This window comes from Nothobranchius furzeri, chromosome 9, assembly GCF_043380555.1.
Source record: "Nothobranchius furzeri strain GRZ-AD chromosome 9, NfurGRZ-RIMD1, whole genome shotgun sequence".
NCBI lineage: Eukaryota > Metazoa > Chordata > Actinopteri > Cyprinodontiformes > Nothobranchiidae > Nothobranchius > Nothobranchius furzeri.
The window spans coordinates 45,709,888-45,734,896 of NC_091749.1; the positions used below are offsets into that span (position 1 = coordinate 45,709,888).

Here is a 25,009-nt window from a genome sequence, read left to right on the forward strand (position 1 = left end):
TACATATAAGATCCTCCAGGAAGTGGTGTGTCACACCTATTCAGAATCCATCTATTTATTTTCTGTACTCTATTTTCCTTCTGTTTTTTTACGTCTTCGGTACTTTTACTTTTACATTTATGCACGTGAAGCTTGCCGACCGTCCAGGTCATGGTAATCCTGTCGGACTTTCTCAGTTTCTTGAAGACGTTTCGTTTCTCATCCAAGGCTCTTTAGCGCTTATAACTCATAAAGCTTATAAACTGTAGCAAGCTGTAGCTTATCTGTTTTCTAAGAGCTAATAATTGTTACCATTTTAAAGAACGCAGGATCCTACATGATCTTGACCTTTTGGAAAGTCCTGCCTGACCCATCTGTCTATTAAAATACCCCATGATGACAGTGCTGGGACTGGGTGATGCTCTCATGCACCACTTCCTTTAAATATCTTTGGACCGCAAGGTTTGCAGCAGCAGCAGCCGTGATGTGCAGAGCTGTGAGGTCACAGAAAACAGCTTGGATTACACAGGAGCCCACTGCAGAGTTGTTCAGATTCCTCCTAATGTAATACATGACCTCTAGCCTCCTTCTCCACACACTCATCGTCTGCCTACTCTGAGAGCACTCAACCCTGTCCAGCTGCTTCCTCCATGATGTAAAGTCAGAGCTATGCATAGCAGAGGATCGTCCGGGGAGGGATAAATATTCTGTCCCTGCAGGGTGTCTGTCAGCTGGACAGAACCGCAGACAGTGCACTACTTTATGGGACTCTCAGAGACTATGGAGATAAACAGTCGGTACAAAAGGCATATTGTACCGTCACCATTTGCTGAGATCGATGATCAACTGGGGAGAGATTCTCCCATGTATGGAAGGCCAGATGCAAACAGGAGATTTGTTGGGTTAGTGGGTATTTACACCCAAAGATTCACGGTCTGATTCGATCATAGATAAAAACAGCTTTTAAACACGCCTTCCATTATAACAACCAGTGTAAGCTTATGAATCCAAAAGCTTTCATTTGCTGTGACTTGGTGAGTTTTGCCCTGCTGCCTCCTGTTTGAACTGACATTTATTTAATCAGCTCTTAAAACCTCCCCTCTGCTGCTGTCCCACCTCGTTTTCCCTTTAGAAATAATCCCACCACCTGCTAATAAAGCAGAATGAGTTACTGAACGCACGTCGCTGGTGCTGTTTGTGTGTTGGAGCGTGTGTGTGTGCGTGTGTGTGTGTGTGTGTGTGTGTGTGTGTGTGTGTGTGTGTGTGTGTGTGTGTGTGTGTGTGTGTGTGTGTGTGTGTGTGTGTGTGTGTGTGTGTGTGTGTGTGTGGCCTGTAACTCCTCTAAAGGAACTCTTGTAAATCTACAAAGGTCGCCGGTGGAAACAAGATAAACTGCTTCAGCGCGTCAGAAATGATAATAAAGTGCTCCTTTCAAAGTAATGCTCTTTTCTCTGTATTTTGAGCAATAAAGTAGGAGCAGTCTTTTATTTCTTGCCTTTTAGTTGTTTTTTTCTCTCTTGTGTCATGCCATCGGGCTGCAAGTCTGGTTTAAACCACGTCCAGACCACTTGTGCTTTTGTTTGTGTTGTGGGCATGTGGTTTGCTTTCACCTTCAGGCCCGTGGGTTTAAACACGTCCGTATATGAATTCTGTCCAGAACACTGCAGCTTCTGACACTATTTGCTTTACGAATTCTTGGCTCTGCAGTGCAGATTAGAGAGTTTATTAAATCATATTCTGTAAAGAAACAAAACCCAGACCGATGCAGAAGAGGCACAAGCAACACTAATAATATTAGTGTTTTTATATGAGCTGCCAGAGACCATTAACCTTGACATGACCAGAGTGGTTGCAGTATGTAACGCGTTTGTATTATAACCGTGGGGATGAATGAAATCACAGCTAATTAAAGCCGTTAACCATGTAAAGTCCAGATTTGTTGGTTGAGCAGGAAAGACGTGAACAGCAACTCATCAAAGGTTTGCTCAAGTTAATCAACCAGCAGTTATGCCTGATTTATACAAGATACTTTTCTCAATATGTGGAATATTTGATGTGATATATGTGAACACAGTGCTAGGACGTTTACTGTTCCAAGCAAACAAGCTCTGTTATTATCGGATTGTGGATAAACTGGAGCCACTATCTCACTGGATCATGACTGTTGGTAAAAAAAAACGACAGACGGCATTCTTAAGGGAGTCTCCAGAATGTCCCGGAATGATTCTCAATGTCCTTGCGTGGGTCAAAAGCTTTTGCTTTTCATGTTCCTGGAATTCCCAAAGTATTTGCTAGAGAAAGGCTCTCAAAAAGTCCCAGTCACCCCAGCTGGCTGAACTCCTCTTCAGCACTTCTCTGGTGTCTGAGAGTTAGAAAGTCTGAAATTTTGAGAAAACTCAGTCCCATTAGTCATCATCACACACTGGTGACATTACATCCCCACATTTGACGCATCTCCGTGGGGAGCTGCAGCCGTGGCTGCGCTCGGGAACCAAGTGGTTTAACCAGTCGAACTGATTGGGGGTTAAACCACTTGATACTCAATTTAACGCTGCGGATCAAGCAGGGACCTGTTTTTAAAGTCTTTGGTATGGCCCGACCAGGTTTTAAACCCCCATCTCCCAGTCCCAGGGTGGACACTAGCATTAGACTTTCATATATATTAGATTCATTACACACAACTGAAGTAGTTCAAGTCACTGATTCATTGTGTGCTTTGTCAGGAGTGTTTTATTTACTTGAGTTGTGTGTAATGAATCTAATATTAATGAAAGTCTAATGTTTATCAGTACATTACAGATAATAATGAACTTCATCACAATATGCTAATTTTTTTAGAAGGACCTGTATGACCGCTTACATGAAGGCATTCCAACAAGGTCGATTCTTGAGTTTTATGAATCGATTCTGAATCTTTTTAAGTAGGAGTTGCTAGTCTGATGTGAATCGATTTTTTTTTCAGGCACCTTTAGTGAGTACACACTGGGAGAATCTCCGCTGCGGAGCGGCTTCTCACCATGCTCTTCGTTGGACTTGCGAGATCACAAAATCACCTCTAGGATAACGACATAAAAAACACACCACTGCACTTCTGCAACGATGCACGGAGGAAATAAGCCGTTAGGTCACATGTTTTGATGTGATCTACATAGATATGAAATTGCATCGCTGCTGCCAGTACTTTCTTGTCTAGCTCTATGTTAATTGTGGAAATATTTTTGTCTCTGAAGCGACTTGCAGCAACAATAGAACCCAATCCTATCTTTAGTGCTGCGGCGTGGCGTGTTGCTTCTAGGACGCTCCTGAAAATGTGTGCATCGTGGCTTCATAGACTATAATGAATTCTGTTTGAAGCAGCGACGTTCCCGCTGACGCTTCCAGTGTGAAGTAGAGGTTAGAAAGTAAAATGTTATGTTTAATTTGAAATGATATTTTTTTTCCTGTATTTACACAAACTTGTGGATGAGTATTTTAAAACCTTCTAACCTTTCTGTCGGTCCTGGTGTGTGTTGTGTCTGCAGGAACTCTCCGGGGCTTGGCTGGAACGGCCGTGTGGGTCGGCGGAGCTGCAGCTCCTCCAGCAGCTCCACCGCAGAAGATGACGGTATCTTTGTGAACTCGGCCAGCAGCAAACTCCTGGAGAAGGCTCACGACATCCTGATGTCAGTAACTAAACTCACAAATATATAATAAAAGTTTTTTTCCTTCTGGCTGTTACTGTTGACCAGATCCCACAACTACTCGCTGCTACTTCTTTACCCATAATGCTTTGTGACAGAGGCTCATTTAGGCTCTACTTGGTTAAAGGAATAAAAATAATTTGTTCAGTTATGTGGCCAAAGGGCTCCGAGACATCTGGAACCCTGACAGACCTGAGTTCAAACATCTGCACTGCTGAAGGGTCCTGCAGTGATCACAACATTCCTACCAGCTCAGTCAGCACTGTTCTGTACCCGGCCCTGACCTCTGACCTCTCCACACACGGAGAATTTCCTCCCTACAGGGACGAGTAAAGTTTCACTTCACTGTCAGGGATATGAGCCTCTCAGGGGGAGTTTTTGGAGATGATTAAATGCTACTTGACGTTTAAGAAGTATTCTTTCACCTGTTGATTTGGAAAACTTAACGTTTCTTCCATTGTTTTGTTTTTCTACTCAACAGGAGGAACAAGAACTACAAATCCAAACCAGTCCTTCCAAAGGTAAAGCATGGGTTTGTGTACATTTTAAACTTCAAACCAGGTTTTAGACCCACAGTCTTAGCTGTACTTTTTTTCCCCCCCACCGAGCAGCATTTACTGAACGTCAAGTCACTGAAGTACCTCAGCAACCTGACGCTTCACGACCGCATCACCAAGTCACTGCTTCACCTCCACAAGAAGAAGAAACCCCCCAGTATCAGCGCACAGTTTCAGGTCAGCATGCACAAGACTACACCTTGATTTACAAGTCAAGGCCCTTAAAGCCAAATCACCACTTAAAGCATGGCTTGGACTGAGAAATCCCCCTCAGGTTGTGCATAGAATTAAAACAGATAGCTTCTCTGTTACATATAGGTTACCACAGGGATGGGGGACTTTTCTGAGTTTCTCTGCAGCTTTTATTTTCAGTCAAGCATCTTAAACCTCCATTTATGACATCATGTTTGGTAATTAAAGAAATAAGTAATTTCATTCAGTAGAAAAGCATAAAACAAAAAAGAGGACAATGCTCATTTATGGTCACTCCCTTTAGAAATGTCACTCTGCTGTTGACTCCATTATGAGATTAGAAAAAAAACATTTTAGAGGAATTTAAAGTCAGTCAGAATAAAAACAAAGCTAATGTTTTAACTCTTTAAATGGAAGAGAGAAGCATGTAAATTTGCTCTAAATCAGATAAGTCTAGTCCCGAGGCCCCTCTGGAAGGGTGTGTGTGTGTGTGTGTGTGTGCGTGCGTGCGTGCGTGTGTGTGACTTCACCTTCCACATCCTGTGTTGCTCTGATTGCTTTAATCTCCAGTGAATGGGGAGGATGACCGAGTTCCTCCCGCCTCGACATGATCACGCACACATGCGGACACACATGTTCATGTGTTTCCTCACACGACAACACACACACACACACACACACACACACACACACACACACACACACACACACACACATACATGTCTTTGTGTCCTTGTGTGGACCCTCCATTGACTTCCATTTGTTTTAGGGACTCCACTATGTCTAACCCTAACCTAAACCTTACCTCTGAAACCACATTTAAGGGTATTTTCTTACTGTGTAGACCAGCCAAATGCCCCCACAATGTGGAAATGTTCACACACTACAGGTTAAAAGTAAAAATTTGTCCACTTAAGCATACAAAGAAAAGTACACACACACACACACACACACACACACAGCTTCATTCTGACACAAACATCTGTGTTGCTTTGCTGATGCGTGGCAGGACTTTTATGCTGAAATGTGTTCCAGCCTGATGTGGGCTGTAAAGTTTGATGCCTTTTTTGCATCCTGCAGGCTTCTCTCAATAAGCTGATGGAGACTCTGGGTCAGTCTGAGCCTTATTTTGTCAAATGCATCCGTTCCAACGCTGATAAGGTACAGTTTGCTCTCTCTGGGCCACAGAAATGTTTTGTTTAGTTTTCTAAAAATGTTTGTTGTTTTTTTTTTAAAATCCATTTCCTCTTTTCTGTGACCTCTGCTTAAAATCTCCTCTTTACTTAAATAACTTCCTGTTTTATTGTTTGTAAGCTGCCCTTACGGTTCGACGATGACCTGGTGCTGAGACAGCTGCGTTACACAGGTATGCTGGAGACCGTGCGCATCCGGCAGTCGGGATACAATGTCAAGTACAACTTCAAGGTAACGCATACAGTTGATTGTAATTTGCGATTAAAATTAGCTTTTTTTCTCTTCTAAAATGTTTTGTTTTAAACTCCAACTGGCTACAAAGCTGGTAAACATAGCACAAGCCCTTTGGAGCTTTAACAATCACCACTAGTCAGTTTTCCTTTCCAAAAAGATCACTTAACCCACTGTGCTTTCCAGCTTTGTCCTAAAATGCCACGAGGAAGGTTTTCCATAAAGCAATAATGAGAGCAGAGCAGCAGATCGAATTAACGCTCAACTCAAACTCCTCTCATGTTCCCAAGAGTTTAGGTGCCAGTGATGAATTCATCTCCAGGAAACGTGTCACTGATTCATTGTGTGTTTTGTCAGGAGGGAGTTTCTGAGGGTAGGAGACGGCAGCCATCTTTAACCACTCTGGCTCTCACAGGAATGATGTCAGCTTAGTGAGAAACATTGTGCTGCTAATAAAGTGGATCAGGGCCAAGGCAGATGGGGTGTTAGCTGTTGGAGCAAACCCGTCTGGGAGCGGCTCACTCCCACTCCAGTTTCATTTTACAGTAGTTTCCATTTCCTGTGTTTGGACACTCTCCAGAAACATCTTTTAGATGTAGTATAAGTCACTATCAGATGAAAACTTGTTTTCCCCCATGGTAATTAAAATGATGTCCACTACAAGTCTGGTGTTTTGGAATTTTTACCACAGTTTTGCTCAAAAACATCAGTTCTGTCACTGTGATCCACTCGCTGTTTACCTCCTCTCCTGTGGGTTGGAACCCGCACCTTCGCGCACCGGTGTTATGTCATCAGAATTCCGCTCGGTTCGGTAGCCGGACTCGGTTCCGTGTTTGAAACGTGTTTCCCTACCGCTCCGCACGGAAGCGGCAAAACAACGTTTAGCGTTCATAACAAGCGGATTATCAGCACTCTGCTCATAAAACAGAAGACCTGCAAGCCTCTGTGAGTTAAAACTTCCTGATACTGTTCAGGTGTAAACATTGTGCTCCATCCCTGTGTTTGAACTCAGAAGTTGCTTCTTGATGCCACAGATGATTTAGCTTGTTTCTTTATTTTACTCCAGAATAAGAGATTAAATTATTACTAAAGCAGTTCAATATAGTTCAATTAGTCATGACGCGTGTGTGTGTGTGTGTGTGTGTGTGTGTGCGTGTGCGTGTGCGCGTATGCGTGTGTGTGTGTGTGTGTGCGTGTGTGTGTGTGTGTGTGTGTGCGTGTATGCGTGTGTGTGTGTGTGTGTGTGTGTGTGTGTGTGTGTGTGTGTGTGTGTGTGTGTGTGTGTGTGTGCGCGCGTGCGCGCGTGTGTTACACATATAGGACTGCATGAGACGCTGGTTTCATCAAATCCATGCATCTTATTTCTTGGTTGAAGTAATGGTGAACAAAAATAACTTCTATTTCATAAATGACGTCTCAATAGTGTCTACGATAATGTTTTATATTATATTGGACCTATCTTTGGTCTGGGAGGTGTAACGTATCATGATACAAGTCTTTTAAAATGTGTTAAGAGGAGATGAATGCATGGATTTAAAGTTCATGTTTGGAGACCAACCTTCACAGTTTGGAGGCTCACGCTGGTGAGGAGACACAATTAGTTCTAGTAACACCTGGGCTACCAAGGCCTGTTCTGACAGGATGGACGTTACGGGACCCTTAAGGATTCCAGTTGGATGATTTGAGGTTTATTTAGGAGGATTGAAATGAACACACTGATTTCAGTGGTGAACGGTTAAATGAGTGAGTGAACCCACTACCAAGGATGAACTCTGCTAGCTTTAAAAGTCAGAGAGGAGCTCTAGGATGGACATGAATAAAGGAACTGTAATGTAGAGGTAAAGTAGGGCAGGGCCAATGTTAGCAACTGTCATATGGTCCGTTTGAAATGTTTGAATTTTATTTGGCTTGTTATGTGACAGGTTAGAGCACAGTCTCATGTTAGTTTTGTCATGAAAACATTGAGATACCTCACATGCTGATGGCATCTAAAAATATATGTATTTTTCCTCAAAATAAAGAATAATTTAAATCACAATTGAAACGTACCATCCTAGAAAAACCTCGTCCAATCAATGTGCACGTCCTATTGTCATTGATTGGATAGAAATCCCTCCATCAAACTGTGTGTGTGTGCGTGTGTGTGTGTGTGCGCACGAGCAAATTGCGAACTGGCGTTGTGATTTTGCTCTACTTAGATGTAGCCATCCTCACGCTGACAAAAGTGTAACTAAGGAACTTTTACTTTGAGTACATTTTTACTTTAACTTGAGTTAAAATTTAGGCAAGTACTTTTACTTGTACTTGAGTAAAAAATTATCAAAGTATTCTCATACTTAAGTAGGAAATTTTAGTACTCTTTCCACCTCTGCTGATATTGAGTAGAGAAGGCTAGAGGCTAACGTTGAGCTAACATTGAATTAGAAAAAAGATGGCCTGCACACCCAAAATCTCAACCTATTTTTTCAGATACCAGTAAGTCTATATTACAGTGAAATGCATTTATCTACTTATCAGACTTACTGTATATGAATTGTCTTTGCTTATCATCTAGAATGTTCTGTGCCAATCCGTAACTGACAACAGTTTTTCAAATTGGACTTCTTTGTTTTCAAACATGGACTGCAGTACCCACATTTTACCACAGGCTGTCATTCTTACTTTGTGCACCATGAAGTAGTTTTTCTGCAGAAACACATTTACATTTTTGTTCAATTTTTTGGTATTTCTACAGAAAGACTAACATTTTGGAACCTGGATGGAAACCAATGAAACAGTTTGTTGAAACTATAGTGAAATGACAATCAAATGGTAAAATGTGACATTAAAACTTCTCAGTGGCTTATTGGTAGAGTGGGAAATCTCGGTTCAAATCCTGGTCGGGTCATACCAAAGACTTAAACAATGGGACCCATTGCCTCCCTGCTTGACACTCAGTTTGAATGGGTTGGATTGGGGGAGTAAGCCAAGTTTATACTTCACCGTCTGCATTGGGACGGAAACACGCAACGCCATTATTTGTCGGCGCAAGAGCTCTCCGACTGGCTCACAGAGAGAAATGCCCTGATGTTTAACTGGACCGCAAGCTTGTGATTGGTCAGGACGCCACTTCCTGTAAATTCGTCAACAGCACCATCTTTGCTGCTTCAAAAAAAAAAAAGCTATTTAGCGGCAGACACGGAACAGATTGAAGAACACTTCGTGGGAAAAGTCTGAAAATAGGAATGTTTATTCACCCGTGACCGAAGGAGTACAAAGATATGCAGCGCTTTATTTGTGGATGGAAAAAACAAGAAAGTGAGTTTAGAGGTGCCGATCGCATGAAAAGGTGGATGGGGGAAATGTTGGCTGTGTTGAAAATTCTCTGAAATACATTAAAACAATCTAAACACGATAGTAGATACACTATCGTGAACCGGATATGTAGGAAACCTCAGAATAGCTCTACGCCCTCTGGCGGGGAATTGTTTTGCAACAATCTCCAGCTGACGGTGAAGTCTGAGAGCAAAAACGTCTGTGTGTCAGCCACACCTGCAGCTCACCTCTCCCCACTGGGATGGGTCAAATGCTGAGATGAATTTCACCAGTGTGTACTGACTAATGGGATTTTAACTTTACCTTTATCTCGGTAAAATGAGAAATGCATTTACATGTCAATCTTTTAATTCTAATTGTCAGACTTTGACCAATGGAGACTCAGTGTCAGAGAGGAAATAATCAAATAAAGTTGAGACCGTTTTATCGAAGAACCGCATCACATGAACCAAAAACAAGTAATCTCCTTTCTACAAAATGCTTGCTGCCTTTATAACAATAATGAACAAGAATCTGCTTCTAGACCTGCAGAAAGAGAGAAGAAGAAAAAAACATGGGACACAACAACAATGCAACAAGATCAAGCTATCACTGCGTCAAGTTGATGAAGAAATATATTATCAACCTTGTTTAACTGAACAATCACACGATAATAAATCACAGTGCATTAAGTGCCCACCATAGCCTTAAGACCTGTGTTGAACGTGCCCAAGTCTATACTAGGGTTGTCACGGTATGAAAATTTAACCTCACGGTTATTGTGACCAAAATTATCACGGTTTTCGGTATTATCGCTGTATTTTTTAAACGGTGTTGCATATGTTCAGAAAGCATTGATAGTCCTGTTCTACACAAACTGAAATAGTTTTGAAAAGGTTTAACAGTGTTTATTAAACCTAAAATAACACAAAGCCTTAGCAAAAGTGCAACTTTTCACAAGTAAAGGAACAAATAGCTTCTTTTTCTGGAACATGTTACAGTAGTCAGTGCAGGTTTAAATTATACAAATCCAAACATTCAAAACATAAACAATATGTAAACAAATCAAAGAAACACCACTTGTTTTCTCATATACTTGTTTTCTTCATTATCAAAATGAAAATCTAAAACTCCAGTCCACACTTGCCTTGAGCGCTGTACAAGTCAACCTTAAAAAATATATGTATTTAAAATAAATAGCCACTTCAAACAAATTACTAAAATAACTACTACACTATGTAATCAAATCCAAATGTTCAAGTATAAATGGCATTGAATAAGTAAACAAATCAATGACAAGGAACTAATTGTATATTTCTCTTCATCATCAACAAATAAGATGCTTCATCCAGCAACAGGGTGTCCGTGACACGGTTTAAATGCTGGCAGAGGGCGCTGCGGCTGCAGCATATAGTGACTGGTTGCATTCTCCCACAGCCAAAAGTCCTCGCGTCATGCATTTAAGCTAAAATGCTAATGTTAACTTACCTTGCACTGGCTGTAGAGACGTGGGTGATGGTCACGCAGATGTGCCATTCGATTCGAAGTGTTGCTGCCTTTTGCAGACACTTGTTTCCTGCACGTTCTGCAAACGGGATAGCCGTCTTCTATTAACTGTCCCTCAGCGTTTTTCAGAAATCCAAAATATGCCCATACTTCCGATTTAGTCTTCTTTGAGGGCTGATGGATGTCCTGGGCGCTGCCGTCTCCTCCTTCGGCCATTATTTCAGCTTCAAAGTTTTGGTGCTGTTGCAAACTAAAAAGTGCGTGTGCGCGCCGCGGGAACTTCAGCTGAAGCGACTGTGGCTGGTAAGGGTCACCGCGCTGAAACCGCGGCCACGGTAAACCCACCGAGATAATTTAGTTTTTTAAAAACTGGACGGTTATTTTTATTGTCAACTTTTTTACCGGGTTTTACCGCTATACCGGTTACCGTGACAACCCTACTGGGACCCAGGGGCGACCACCCCCACTGGGGACCCAGCAGAGCCCAGGGACCCAGACCCCACCAGGCAGCCACCGGGATTGGTCAGGCAGATGCCAAAAATCTTAAACTCCCTGACCTGGGAGCCACGACCCAGGCAGACCAAGGCACCGCACTCCACACCAGGTGTGGCAGGGAGAGGGGAGACGAAGATCTATATCTCCAAATGAAGTCCCAGGAGAAGGGAGGAGTCAAAGGCCCCACCTGACATACACAGTCATACACAAACACAGTCGCACACTCCCTCCCTCATGCTCACTCATGCACATACAACCGAAGACTACAAAAATGCACGCCGGACACCCACTCATGTTCCCCATACACACCCTATTCACTCTGGTCCCAGTACTGCTGCACATGGGGACAACCATTATCGGTTCCAAGAGTTTGACCCTTTCTGCTGGGGTGCTGATGAGCAGGCTCCCCCACCCAATGCTGAGCACAGCAACCCACCACCCCAGACCCCAACCGGACGGCCGGATCTCCCTCCTAGCCTCCAGCCCCAGGAAGCCAAGCGACAACAGAGGTGTGCTAAGACCCCTAGTCTCCCTCCGCCTGCTCCAATATGGTGTTAGTGAGTGTTGATGAGGTGTATTCCATGGCTGTGGTGAGCGGGCAGTGTGGGCATCGTCTGGCCTATGCCAGCTGATGCCACCGCACCACCCCACTTGCACCCACAGCCATCAGTGTCTAAGTGCAGTTTAAAATTGGAAGTGGGCACCGGCACTTGGGATGAGGCTGAGAAATCCCCCTGCCAAATGCCATTGCATGTGCTCACTCCCAAGGCCCTAAGTGTGTGTTTGCATGGAATGTCGTTGGTGGAAGTGTTTAAGGTGCAGATAGAATTGGGGGGCAGGTTGCCACAGGAATGCGGAAATGGGGTCCATACCCGCACTCCCTGACTTGTCCACCCCCAAGGTCCTATGTGTATGTTTGTGTGATTATGTGAGGGAGCCGGAGGAGAGAAATGTGTGGGGATGGGGATGGGGAGGAATAGCTGGCTGGGCTTAGCCCTCCAGGGAGCCAGCTCCCCCACTGGCCCCAATAGGCACCTCTGTTGTCAAAATGCCACCCAGAGCATGGAGACCCCAGCCCATCGTGCCAGGGCCCAAAGCAGCATCATAGAGCCTCACGGAGTCCGAGGGCACCAACCCAGCCCCACCCCAGCAGAATATCTACGCCCATCCCTGCATTTGCACAACTTCTGGACTATAAAAGACATAGGACATCCAGGTAAGGTTGGGTCCTCCCCCTCCTGGACTTCCCTCTCCCCTGTGATGGGACAGCAGAGGAGCCAAGGTCTACCTGAGGCCCCTGAACCCTAGTCAGGCACTGCTGCATGTTCCTGCCTTCTCCCCGGCAGCATACATGTTAGGACCCGACCCCCAAGGCCCCGCCCAGATCCCCCCACGGGGCCGGCCACCCTCACACCCCGAGCCCCCAGGCCCCCACCCAGACCCGCCCAGGGGCAATGCAGCCGCCGGGCAGTAACCCATGGCCACCGCCAAGACCTCCAAGGGGCCCCACTCACAACCGCCAGTAGTCCACCCCCCCCCCCCCCCCCCCCCCCCGAGTTTTATCAATAAATACACACAGCAGTAAAACTGTAGATTACTGAACTATATTGGGACATATGATGGAGCTAAGACCAGCTGAAAACTTGTCAGCTTAGAGCTCCCAGTGGAGCACAGAAATGAAATATTTAAGAAAAGTAAACAAACTGTACCGATTTTGGTTCTGAAGATAAACAGAATCCTCCTCTATGTCCAAATCAGGTCACAGTTCTTCTGAGTCAAACGGTCTAAAACATGTCTGCACCTCTGGTAGCTGGCGGGGTCGGAGTTCGGTTGAACTTGTCCGGTAATCCAATATCCGTCCTTGTCGCCGTATCCCAGAGAAAAAACAAATCTGATCGACTAGTAGAGGCTTCAGAAGCTACATCTGACTGATGACACATTGTTCTCTGCTATAACACTAACGCAGAAACAGCGGAGTCAGGCGTTGTTTACTACAGCTGTTTCAGCAGAGTTCCATGTGAAAGGTCACCAGCTGCCCAGGGCTTTGACCGGAAGTTAGTTTGTTTTTCCTGGGCCGGTCACAAACATCAGATTTTCTTACAATTCCAGCCGTCAAAATCCAAAAAGCTTTTTCATCTGAGGCTTTAATACACATTTACACATGCTGTTCAAACGAATTTTGCCTCTGGACGATATCTTTAAATGAGTGAGTGAACCCACTACCAAGGCTGAACTCTGCTAACTTTAAAAATCAGCTGCTCTAAATAAGCATGAAGGTCAGAGAGGAGCTCTAGGATGGACATGGATAAAGGAACTGTAATGTAGAGGTAAAGTAGGGCAGTACCAACGTTAACAGCTGTCATACGGTCCATCTGAAATGTTTGACTTTCATTTAGCTTGTTTTGTGACAGGTTAGAGCACAGTCTCATGTTAGAGTTTTGTCATGAGAACATTGAGATACCTCACATACTGATGGCATCTAAAAATTTACATTTTTTTTTCCAAAATAAAGAATAATTTTAATCCCAATTGAAACGTACAATCCTTGAAAAACCTCGTCCAATCAATGTGCACGTCCTGTTCTCACTGATTGGATAGAAATCCTTCCATCAAACTGTGTGTGTGTCCGTGTGTGTGTGTGTGTGTGTGTGTGCACACACGAGCGTGTTGTGAACTGGTGTTGTGGTTTTGCACTGATGTAACCATCTTTACGCTGACAAAAATGTAACTAAGTAACTTTTACTTTGAGTATATTTTATTTACGATACCTTTTACTTTTACTTGAGTAAAAATTTAGGCAAGTACTTTTACTTGTACTTAAGTGGGAAATTTTAGTACTCTTTCCACCTCTGGTTTTTCCTGCATTCAAATTTGCGTGGCGGCTGCCTCCAGCTAATTTTGTGCCGCCCCAGCCTGATTTCACTCTGCCTCCAGCTATATGGATGTTATTTTAACTGCAGTTGCAGCGTTGCGCCACTACAGGGGTGCTGTATCAGCAGCGGTGCACCGACAAGCTCTAAAACCGCTGCAGACAAAGATCAAAAATTGCTTTTCTCACTAGTTACATATCTATGGTTGGTGCTATTGAGGTCCTGATTTTCCCCCAGGCTCTTCCATACCAGAGCAGGGCTGTACAGTGCGACGAAAAAAAACTGTGCTTGTCCGTCTATTTTTAAACGTAGCACTGGTGCAACAACTTTGAATTACTATTTTCCCCAGAACTTTATTGAACAAAAGTAAGTTACGTGTAAGAAAAATGCTTTTTACTGGCGCACAGTGTGGTAATCTGGATGTAGTGGAGGAAAATAAAGGAACCAACAAAGGCAGAACCGGTCCAAGGTTTGGAAACAAAAGTGGAGCTACACACAGATTGGCTAATGCTAAAGCTAACGGGTAGCAGTCTCACGATCAAGTTGCGCACAGAAAAACATATGATGATGGTAAAACTAAGAAAGACTAAACTCTATAAGCGGATGAAAAGTCCCCGCCATCCTGTTTATTCTGCATCCTGCAGCGCTACGGATCAGAACTGCTGCAGATATGCTGGCGCCAGAAGTGGGGCAAGCCGTTGTAGTATATAATTCGCAAACGCTTCTATCTTTGAACATAATTTGAACTGGATTATTGCTAACCCGTACATAATAGACATGCCACCATTACATTGTAAGCAGCAGAAATTAAATGTTATTACCATTTCTAATACAAATGCATGTTAATGAAATTCATTGTATTTTACTGGATATATTTATGTGTTATTTTGACTAAGATGAGTGTTATTAATACAAATCTAAAATGTTACTGAAATGTAGGTCAAATATTTAAAAATATTATTAACTATAAATATCAGATGGGAAAAGGGGAACTAAACACCAATCTAATGCATATTTTTGAGCCTTTTATAATATTTTGCCTTAAAAAAGTGAGGCAGTTGAATGCACAGAGTATGCATGTGCTGGCGCATTATCAGGATGGTACCCCCTCTGCCTCAATTTGAGCCAGGAAAAACCCGAGGGAGTTCATGAAATATCTTGAAATGTTCTCAAGGATTCTTAATTTCCTCACAAGTATTCTCTGCCGTGTCCCTTAAATGTTGACATGTCAGTATTTTTATTTGTTTTTCAGAAAAAGCGTTTAGCCAAATGTTAATTTACATTTATTTGTGTTTGTGGAATCAGCTTTTCATTTAAGAGGATGATTCATAAAACCAGGCGTTCTGATGATCTCACTCAGACCATTTTAGCACCAGATGTTGTGATACACCAGAAATTCCTCACAACATATTTAGAGTTGTGATCAGCACTAATGAGAAATATCTCAAGGATGGTATCACTTTGGTGTTTCAGTAGGAACAGAGGCTCCTCATTGTCCTCCAGCCTCTGAAACACTCCTCATGCTTGTAATTGTATAAACACAGCATCTGTTGGCCTGTCCACCCCCGTGCTTCACAAAGTTCAGATCGCACTGAATTCAGACAATGAAGCATAGTTTGAGGAGTGGGAGTTGAGCGTACTCGTGCTGTGATGTTTGATCTCCTGCAGAGATGGACTTTAACCTGAAACGTCTTGTTGCTGTACAGCTTTTTCACTTAACCCAAAAGAGATGCTGGAGATGGCGAAGAGCCACAGATGAAACTCAACCCCGGTGTAAATCCAACTTATGGCTTAGCAGAAATCCACAGCAGAGTTTCATTGTAACAACTCTAGCTCCCATTTTTTTCCTTTCTTACTATTTTCTGCAGGACTTTGTCCACCACTTCAGTGTTCTGCTGCCAGAGGGCACCAAAGCTACCAGAGAGAGCATCCAGGAATGTCTGGATCACTTAGACCTGCAGTCAGAGGGTTTTCAAGTGGGAAAGACAAAGGTACCCAGTCTTTTATTACTACATTTCATCTGAATTTAGTGTTGACGAATGTTTGTTTACATGTATTGTGCTAATTGGACAGAAATACCAAGAGCTCATTAATGACCAAGACTTAGTAAAGCAGGTGTAGTCTGAAGAAATGGGTCCGAAAATGTCGTTTAAGGCTTTTCTTTATTGTTTGGTGGCAACATAAATCTGAGAGAACTCAAGCTGCTTTAATCTAGACTATAAATAGTCTGTGAATAACTGGGTGAAGTTTGGGATGACCTCATATCACCTGAGAGAATCATCTCTTTATACAGAAGGATGTAGACGGTCCCCTCTGATGGAGGGGTCCAAGCTTCAGGGAAGCTGTCTATATAATTAGAGAACTCGGCCCAACATTCTTGTCTATCTGGTCTGAGATTTCTCGGCTTGTGTTTGTGTGCTCTTATTTTTTTAAGGAGTGTGTGTATATCCGTTTGCGAGCAACCTTACGCACTTATTCATGCTGTGGTCTTCCCTGATCTGACTCCATCGCGATCTTTCCCCTTCAGGTATTTCTGCAGGAGGCTGAGCGTCAGCAGCTGCAGGCCTCGCTCCACCGAGAAGTTCTCCGACTCATTGTCCTGCTGCAGAGAGAGTTCAGAGCGCGGCTGGAGAGGAAGCAGTTCGTGAGGATGAGGGAGGCGGCCATCAGCATCCAGGTGTGTACAGTGATTTTCATCGTAGCTGCAGTGATAATGACTCCTGCTTTTTTTCCGAATTAATTCTTTTGGAGTTTTTGTCAAAACCAAGAATTATTTGTCACTTTTTACAGCACAGCTTTTATTGTCATTATGTGACCTGATGATAATAATTCAATCTCAAAATAGACCAATGTGTTTGTGGTGTTAAAAATAAAAATAATTTAAAGATGTTTTGACAATATTAACATTTTTCACACACATGGTATGTGCACTGTTAAACTAGTAAAATAATAATGCAGCAGATGTTTGATTTAAATGTACCAAGCTCCCAGATGCATTCAGATCTAACATGAAAAGCATGTGGATATTACTCTGTCAGTGTTGGGCAAGTTACTTCAAAACTATAATGCATTATTTATTACTTGTTACCCTCATTTTAAAGTAATTAATTACATTACAATATTACTGATTTTAAAATGTGAGGCATTACACTACTTTTGCATTACTCTAAGTTACTTTCACCAAAACAACTTCAATATGAATCTGGTAATCTGACGCTCAGTGAGCTCATGACATATATGTGGAAAGTGATGTGGTGTCTGAGCTAGGATTGCTGTTAAAAACAGTCAGATATAATAACAGTGCTTTAAAATGATTGTTTATTAAATAAAAGCAACAACAATCTGTACTCTCAGCACGCTGCCATCTTATATTAACTGAGCAGGGAGTGAGGTGGTGGGGGCTCCAAGCCTATATTTGCCTTGGTCCCCAAATGCCTTGATACGGCCCTGGATGTGGGACTGACTTCTGGGGTGATCTGATTCTATCACATGTATAAATATTAAAATGCTTATATATTATTGCTTTTCACTGGTAAAAATGTGTATTGGGGATAAATCTACCTACCTTTTTTCTTTTCAAGCACTTTGTTTTGTTTTCTTGATTTTATTTGAATAATTTCCTGCCCTTTCTCTCTCTAACCTTCCTGCATGCTGCATGTTTTCTCCGTCTTCCAGAAAAACTGTTTCCTAGATTTCCTACTTTCTAACTAATCAGCCAAAGGGATCTACCAATGCAAAAATAAATAAATAAAAAAGCTTCATATGCGCTGCGCTCCAGCAGCAATGAGTTGAAATCGCCGGGGCACAGATTATGAACTCAGCTGAAAAGTACATGAAGTACCAGAGAATATGGGCTGATATAAATGATCACAAACGAATTACTTTGTTTTGGTGGAGCGATTTTGTGAATATAACAGTGGCCGCGTGCAGGACGCAGCTGGAGTATTTGAGCCGTTACCGCTGCGTCCTCTCTGCTCATAGAATGCTCGCAAAGCTGAGTCCATAAATGACGTCATCTATGTGGATACTGGATCTTTTTTCAGGCTTCCGGCAATTTGTATTTTTAGGAAACTCGCATCTGGATTCTGGGTTTAAAAATGCGTTGTAATTACCGCGTTACTGACAATTGTACCGAGTAAATATTACCATTTTCTTTCCCTGTAATGCCTTACATTACCACATTACAGCAAAAAGCAATGCATTACAGTAGTTAATTACTTTTGTACCACGTTACTCCCAACACTGCTCTCTGTAGGAGTCAAATGGATTTGTGAGGTTTTGTCAAAAGATCGTTAGACTCTTTATAGGTTTTTGTTTAAAAATAATCTATTTATGGATATAAACGATCAGAAGTCAATTTCCTACAAAATACACAAGACCAATTTATTCCTAAAAGTCTCATAATTGTTCTTCAGGGGTCTCATTTATCAAACATTGCGTAGAATCCTTACTAAAACCGTACTTAAGCCCAGCAAAAAAAAAAAATGCTTACGCCAAGTAGGTTTGTGATCTATCAAACATGGAGTACGCACAGCTGCACGCAATCTCTGCTTCATAAATCAGAAACTATCTAGAAAGGTTCTCAGCTGCTTTTAATCACATCCCGCCCTCACCACGCCCACTTACTGCCATAAATAGTCAATGCAAAGTGCCTTGTGGATCTCATGCATATACATAAGCCGGCTGTTGCAGCATTTCGATCACGACTGCAGATCAAGGAAGCGCAATTTCACAGAAGCAGAAATTGAGGTACTTGTGGGTGAGGTGGAGAAATGAAAGGAAGTGCTTTTGCAAAACAAATAAGAGAAAATCCACGGAGTGGCACAACGTTGCTGAAGCCGTCAATGTTGTGAATTCTTCAGAGAGATCTGTGGCGGATTTTTTAAAAAAATTGTCCAACCGGGATTCAATCCCCAGACTCCCAGGTGAGATTCACGTGCGCTAACCAGTCAGCCAAACGGAGATCTCCCCTGTACAAGCAGCCAGGGCGCATGATCAATTGGGTCACAGTGACAGGACACACACTGTCACAGACGCATGACATTCTGTCTCAATCTGTCCCCCTGCTGATATTCTGCATTCCGTATTCTGCACTGCAGGCTGTGTGTGTGTGTGCGCACGTGTGCGTGTGGGGGGTCTTGTTCTGTGTGAAAATGAAGCAGTACAAGTGATAATGCTGCAGGATTTCATAATTTTATCCTCAGCAGCAGCACTGCAGGTGCTCTCCATGTCCAAAATGTGCGTAAGCCAGGTCCTTAGTCAACTTAAAGTTGCGCACATTTTTCCACTAAGTTTTCTTTCATAAATCCCAAAGTTAGCGTGGAAAGTTGCTTACGCAGTTTTCCGACCCCGTTTTGTGCTGAAGCAAGCTTGATAAATGAGGCCCCAGCTCTTTACTGGGTGTATGGAGTAATAGCTGAATATCTGTCACTAATCATCAGGTTTAGTTTTTCATTTGTGTTTGTGGAGTAAAGTTGTGAAATTTCTTAGATTTTCTTTATTCTTCTAACTTCAATCTACTGCAGCTTGTATCACAATTGGGTTAAAGAACTGACAGAATACGAGTAAAAAGCTGCCAGAGGTTTACATAAAACTTTCCAGAACACTATTTATTAAAACTATAAAAAATACAAACTCATTGGAAATAATTGTTAAGAAATAAATGTTTTTCCTTGTGAAATATTTGTATTATCATAAAAAAGTCAGCAGAAATATGAAGTCATGTTTCCATTTGCATTAAAGTGTAGAGACCAGATCACGCTGATGTGAATGCGTTGCTCTCATCACCTCCTTATAGAAATGGTGGCGTTCCAACCAGCGCATCGAGGAGCAGGAGTGTTATGACCCCCGGGTCGAAGAGGAGGCAGCTCTGTGTCTGCAGACACACTGGCGAGGTTACATAGTGCGCCGGAGCCTCAAACAGCAGAGGCTTGCTGCTTTGGTTCTACAGAGAGCATGGAGGTCCTGGTTCTGTCGGCGCTGCTCAGCGGCTCTGGTCGTTCAGACAGCGTGGCGCTGCCATCGAGCTCGAGAAGCCTACGTACGACGGCGTTGTGCTGTGATTCAGCTACAGGCTTTTAGTCGAGGGTTCCTCGCCAGACAGAGGTAAGCCTCTCTGATATGAGCCATTTTTATAGAACATGTTGTTTAAGAGAGATGAATACAGACAACTTTTCTATGGAAATGAATGAATAAATGAGTGCATAATTTTGCTAAAGCAGATTATTTGGTGCAGGTTCAGTTGTATGTTTGGGCTTTGTTCAGTGTGCAAATAAGAGCAGTAAGAGCACGATGTTACACAATCAGCCCGACCCAAAGCAGCTCTACAATCAGCTGAGATGTTGAGAGCAGAGCTTTTACATCCAACTGTGATTAGTTCCTGAGATTTAGCGTCGGTTCCTTCAGCTTTCTAAAACAGCAAAAAGTAAATTACCTTCAGGTTGTTTTAACTTTTCCTTTTGGTTTGTAGCTTCGCTAAACTGAGAGAACAGAGACGGAGAGAGGAGGAGGCGCAGCGGCATGAGAAGCTCCTCCAGCTTCAGAATGGCCAGGTGAGCGTCTCACCTGAAGAGGAGGAGGAGGAAGAGGAGGAGCCTGACCAAATCATGGGGCTGGACCTCAGCACTTGGGAGGATCGGTCCTACCAGCAACGAGAAAGGAGCCTCCACACCCTCAGCAGCCACAGGCCTGATGAGAAGGAGGAGGACAAAGAGGAAGATGATGACCACTCAAGAGCAACAGAGAGCAGCTCCAGAGCAGAAACTGAATTTAACATCTCAGTCCCAACATCCACCACAGTGGTCCAGGAGAGGATGAGAACTGTTGATGAGCTGAGTCAAAAAACTACTCGGGCTAAGAGGGAGAACCGGAGGCTGAGGGAGCTGGAGCAGGCCCAGTTCAGTCTGGAGCTCCTCAAGGTCAGAGCGAACAGTGGTGGAGCTTCGTCGCCCTCTGAGGAGCGGCGCTGGTCTCTGGAGCTGGTGGGACCCACGAGTCCCCCAGTCCATTCGTCCCTAGGCACACCTGACAGCCAGAGCTCCAAAGGCAGTTTTGAGCTCCTCACTATGGATGAGGAGCCTCCCAGAGCTCCGGAGGAGGTGATGGACAGCGATGATCTCCTCTCTCCTGTCTCACCCATTACTTCATTTTCAGATTCTAATATAGAGGTTGTCCCATCAGGCCCAAAGAACACAGAACCTGATAGAACAAGGCCTTCTGATACTGTTCCAAGAACAAGCCAGAGCCCGACTAAAGTGGATCTCTCCGCCCCCCAGCATCCGCCCAAAATGGATAACTACCTCCCCACATTTTACGTCCCTGCTCACGAAGACAGCACTGCGGTCTCCCATCATCAAGCCGAAGAGCCTCAGAGAAACAAAACAGGAGCCGTCTCTACAACCACCAGTGACATTTTGAAGCCTTTCAAAGAAAGACGGGAGTCGGCACGGCGACCGGTGGTGGTGGTCATCAGCATGCAGAAAGAAACTCCCATAGGTGAAGAGCTGTGCAGCAACATCCGTCCTCCTGCAGAAGTCCGGGATTCTGCAGCCCACACGGGGAATTTGGTTCCTTCATCCCAGGAATCGGCGCCAGTTCCTGTGAATCAGGTTCCCGTTTCTCAGGCTGACCAGGCGGTCCTGGAGAAGTTGGTGCGCCTGAATGAAAAGAAAGAAGAGCGGCAACGCAGTCAGCATCAGCAGAATGAGAAGGAGATGATGGAGCAGATACGAAAGCAGAAGGAAGCTCTGGAGCAGCAACGGCTTTTCTTTGTTCAGTACGAAAAAGAGATGTTTGAGAAGCAAAGAGGAGAAGCTCTGGAAAGGATACAGCAGAGCCGCCAGGGTGGGCAGGACCTCACCAGAACCGCATCCTCCGTCAAAACCCCCAGACCCAGCTCCCTGTTGATAGAGAGAACACAGCAAGTCCCACACAGCAGAACCCAGTCAGACTCCACCCCCCCACCGCTGCACTCTCCACCAGCTGAGGACAGTAGTGGCCACCTCCCCAAGCTACCACCTCCTCCTTCATCTGCCCCCACAGAGAGGCGCAAAGACAGACCTGCTACTGAGGGCTGGGCACCCAAACTCGTCCTGGAGTCGAGAGCTGGAGCAGGAACCAGAGAGAAAACCACTTCCAAGAAGGCCGCAAGTCAACCAGGTTCTTCCGTCGGTACAAAAGATAAACCAGGCAGCATCTTCTTCTCTCCACATGACAAAGAGATGTTTACATCGTGAGTATGCAGTAAAAATGAACCAAAGTTCAAGTTTGTTGCAATTTTTCTGGAATTTGTGGGTTGACTCTTGTTTGCGTCTGTTAACTTAAATATTTCCATCAGTTTTAATGATGCAGCCATTAAAGAAAGAGCTGCAGTTGCTCCCCGAGCAGGACCTGTTCCGGCTGAAAAACCCTCCAAAGGAGCAAAAGCAAGAGAGGTTAGCACTTCCTTTCATATGAAATTCCTTTATTCCATTTGGTGTTTGTGTGTCTGTGATGTGAATAAATACATCTTAAGCTCCTGATGTTGCACTGAAAGCAGGCCAGCTGACCAATAAGCTGCACTACAGCTCTGCTAGAGAAACCTTCTCAACATGCTGTTATCACCTCTGGTAAACTCCAGGTTGGAAGAGTGGGCCAAAAAAAGAAAGCCAGAATGGCACGGACCCGTTCCGACTTCCTCACCCGCGCCCCCAGCCTCTCAGCTGGGGGCGATTCAGATGAGGATGACTACGATGGCGACAGCCTCGCCAGCCCCCGTCATTTCACTCTACCCCTCGCCAAACAGAACTCCACGGAGGCGGGCTTGAGAGAGTCCTGTTTCAGTGACTCGGACATGGTAACCGGCGCTGCCCGAAGCCGTCTCCACTTTAATAAAGCGTGTCTTTTCTCTGACACTTCTAACCCGCTCTGTAGAGACGGCATACGTCTGCATCTCACTTCTGACTCAAACTGAGCTGCAAAAATAATTTTTTCTTTTCCACACAGTGGAAGACATCTCAAAGACACAGAAATAAACCAATGTTTCATTGCTCACACACAAATCCACTGATTCATGTATTTTAAAGCCTCTCTACAAGCCAACACTGTGTAATTTTTCAAATGCAGGACATATTTAGAAATACTTCTTTCTGAAAATCAGAAACATGTAACATAGTTGCTTTTCTAACATCGTCTGATTGCTCTTTTTCTCACAGCTCTGATTTATTTCTTATTCTTTCCCAGAATTTAGCTTCGTTTGCATGTGACTTGGACACACTTCTCCCTAGTCGCTGATCAAACTCTGGAAATCCTTCAAGAGGGATTTTAATTTGTCTTTTCTTAAAGCAGAAATCCGGACATTTTTGTCAGAGGTCACCATCTACAGGTGGACAAACTGTACTGCACTTCAAGCTCCTCCCCCTATTTCCGTTATTGCTGCTGGAAGCAACACCTCTCATTCGTGAATGTGTGCCTCTAGCGGCGAACAGAGATAATAATATTCTCACTTCATGCTGTCTATTCATACATACATGCATAAAAAAATTAGCATCTCACCCTCTGGTGGTCTCATCCTTCCAAGCTCGGGTCCTCCACCAGAGGCCTGGGAGCATATATATATATATATATATATATATATATATATATATATATATATATATATAAAATTATTATTATTTATTATTTTTTTTTCCAAGACATACTTGTCCAGAAGATTTGTTGTGAACTCTTGTGAGGTACCTCCGCAAATGTGTGCACAAATTTCCTAAATTTTATCCCAGGACAGGGTATGGCGGGGCAATAAATCGAAAATTTATCGTTATCGAAATTTTGACTAACCGATACTGTTTTTCCCATGTCAATAAGTTTGATAATGAAAAAAAGAAAAGATGTGTGTAGGTTGGCGATGTTTATGTTCCTTTAAGAAGATGTACCACCTAAAGTAACATGACAAAATGTAATACACGACAGCTCCATCTAGTGGACAGCTTTTGTTTTTGAGCATACTTGTTATCGTCCATTTATTGTTATCAAGGTGAAATTCTCAATATATCATGATATTGATTTTTAGGCATATTGCCCAGCCCGACAGGGTAAGACAATCTCTTTGAAGGATTTCTAATGAAATCCTATTCCTGAATGGGGAAAAACTCCAGATTGCTGCTTTAAATTCTTCTTTTTTTCCCTAAATGTTTGTCACGCGTTTCCTACCTTCTGTGTTTTTATTTATTTATTTTTGTTTGTTTTTGGAGCTAGTGGTCATTTCAGGTTCTGGTAAATGTAAAATGTACTTGTGAAAGAATGGTGCCACCTACTGGATACTTTACCATAATGAAATAAAAGTTTTAGGGTATTCCATTTGTGTGTTTTAAAGGTGTTTTCGGACCTTATTTTGTTTCAGCCTGCAAGTTCTGAGGCACAGAAGAAGTTGCACAAAGCCATGTCGTCAGGAGATCTGGGTAAAGTGGACTCTATGCGCAAGAATTCACAAGATGGAAGGTTTGTTCTTGTGTCCTGGGTTCTATTTTTTTCTAATTTAAAAGCAGACATTTGTCCCGGGATTCTTAAAGTCTTTTAATATTTAAACTTTTTATCAAGCAGGGTTCGAGGTAAGATGCGTTTCTGGGGCAAATCCAAGTACGGGGATAAGAAATCCTCCAGAGAAAAGCTGATTTGTGGAAGTGATTCCCTCGATGGATACTATGGAGACACTGGTCCACTTCTAGGGGAAGGTATTGTCACAACATTCTTATTATGATTATTTATTATTAGAGCCTAACCTGTTTCAAACTCCTTTATCCAGCTGGCCAGGAAAACATGTCACCACCCTGCAGTCCCGATTCCATCCCGGATCGTGGGATCCGGGACCCGAAGGAGAGCAAGGAGCTGTCTCCCAAAGTGAAGCGAAGGCGCAGCGTTAAGATCAGCAGCGTGACCCTGGAGCCGACTCAGTGGCAGAACGATTCGCTGCAGATCCTCACCTCCCTCGGCGACTACAGGAGCATGAATGATTTCCTCATAAAGAAGGTAAACCCAA

General features: G+C 43.4%; 1 protein-coding gene across 12 annotated transcripts in view; it reads left to right on the top strand.

The window, feature by feature from the left end:
• Positions 1 to 25,009, top strand: part of myo9aa (myosin IXAa) — a 170,324-nt gene that overhangs the window by 130,848 nt on the left and 14,467 nt on the right. For 7 of the 12 annotated variants that reach the window (XM_070554892.1, XM_070554894.1, XM_070554895.1 and 4 more), the window contains 14 exons: positions 3,501 to 3,641; positions 4,141 to 4,180; positions 4,271 to 4,393; positions 5,489 to 5,569; positions 5,723 to 5,833; positions 15,867 to 15,989; positions 16,526 to 16,675; positions 19,796 to 20,103; positions 20,468 to 22,228; positions 22,334 to 22,430; positions 22,616 to 22,831; positions 24,374 to 24,471; positions 24,571 to 24,704; positions 24,776 to 24,999. In XM_070554892.1, coding sequence (XP_070410993.1) covers positions 3,501 to 3,641; positions 4,141 to 4,180; positions 4,271 to 4,393; positions 5,489 to 5,569; positions 5,723 to 5,833; positions 15,867 to 15,989; positions 16,526 to 16,675; positions 19,796 to 20,103; positions 20,468 to 22,228; positions 22,334 to 22,430; positions 22,616 to 22,831; positions 24,374 to 24,471; positions 24,571 to 24,704; positions 24,776 to 24,999 — 3,607 coding nt within the window. The remainder of the gene's footprint in view (positions 1 to 3,500; positions 3,642 to 4,140; positions 4,181 to 4,270; positions 4,394 to 5,488; positions 5,570 to 5,722; positions 5,834 to 15,866; positions 15,990 to 16,525; positions 16,676 to 19,795; positions 20,104 to 20,467; positions 22,229 to 22,333; positions 22,431 to 22,615; positions 22,832 to 24,373; positions 24,472 to 24,570; positions 24,705 to 24,775; positions 25,000 to 25,009) is intronic. The other 5 variants (XM_070554893.1, XM_070554899.1, XM_070554903.1 and 2 more) reach the window with 3 other exon arrangements.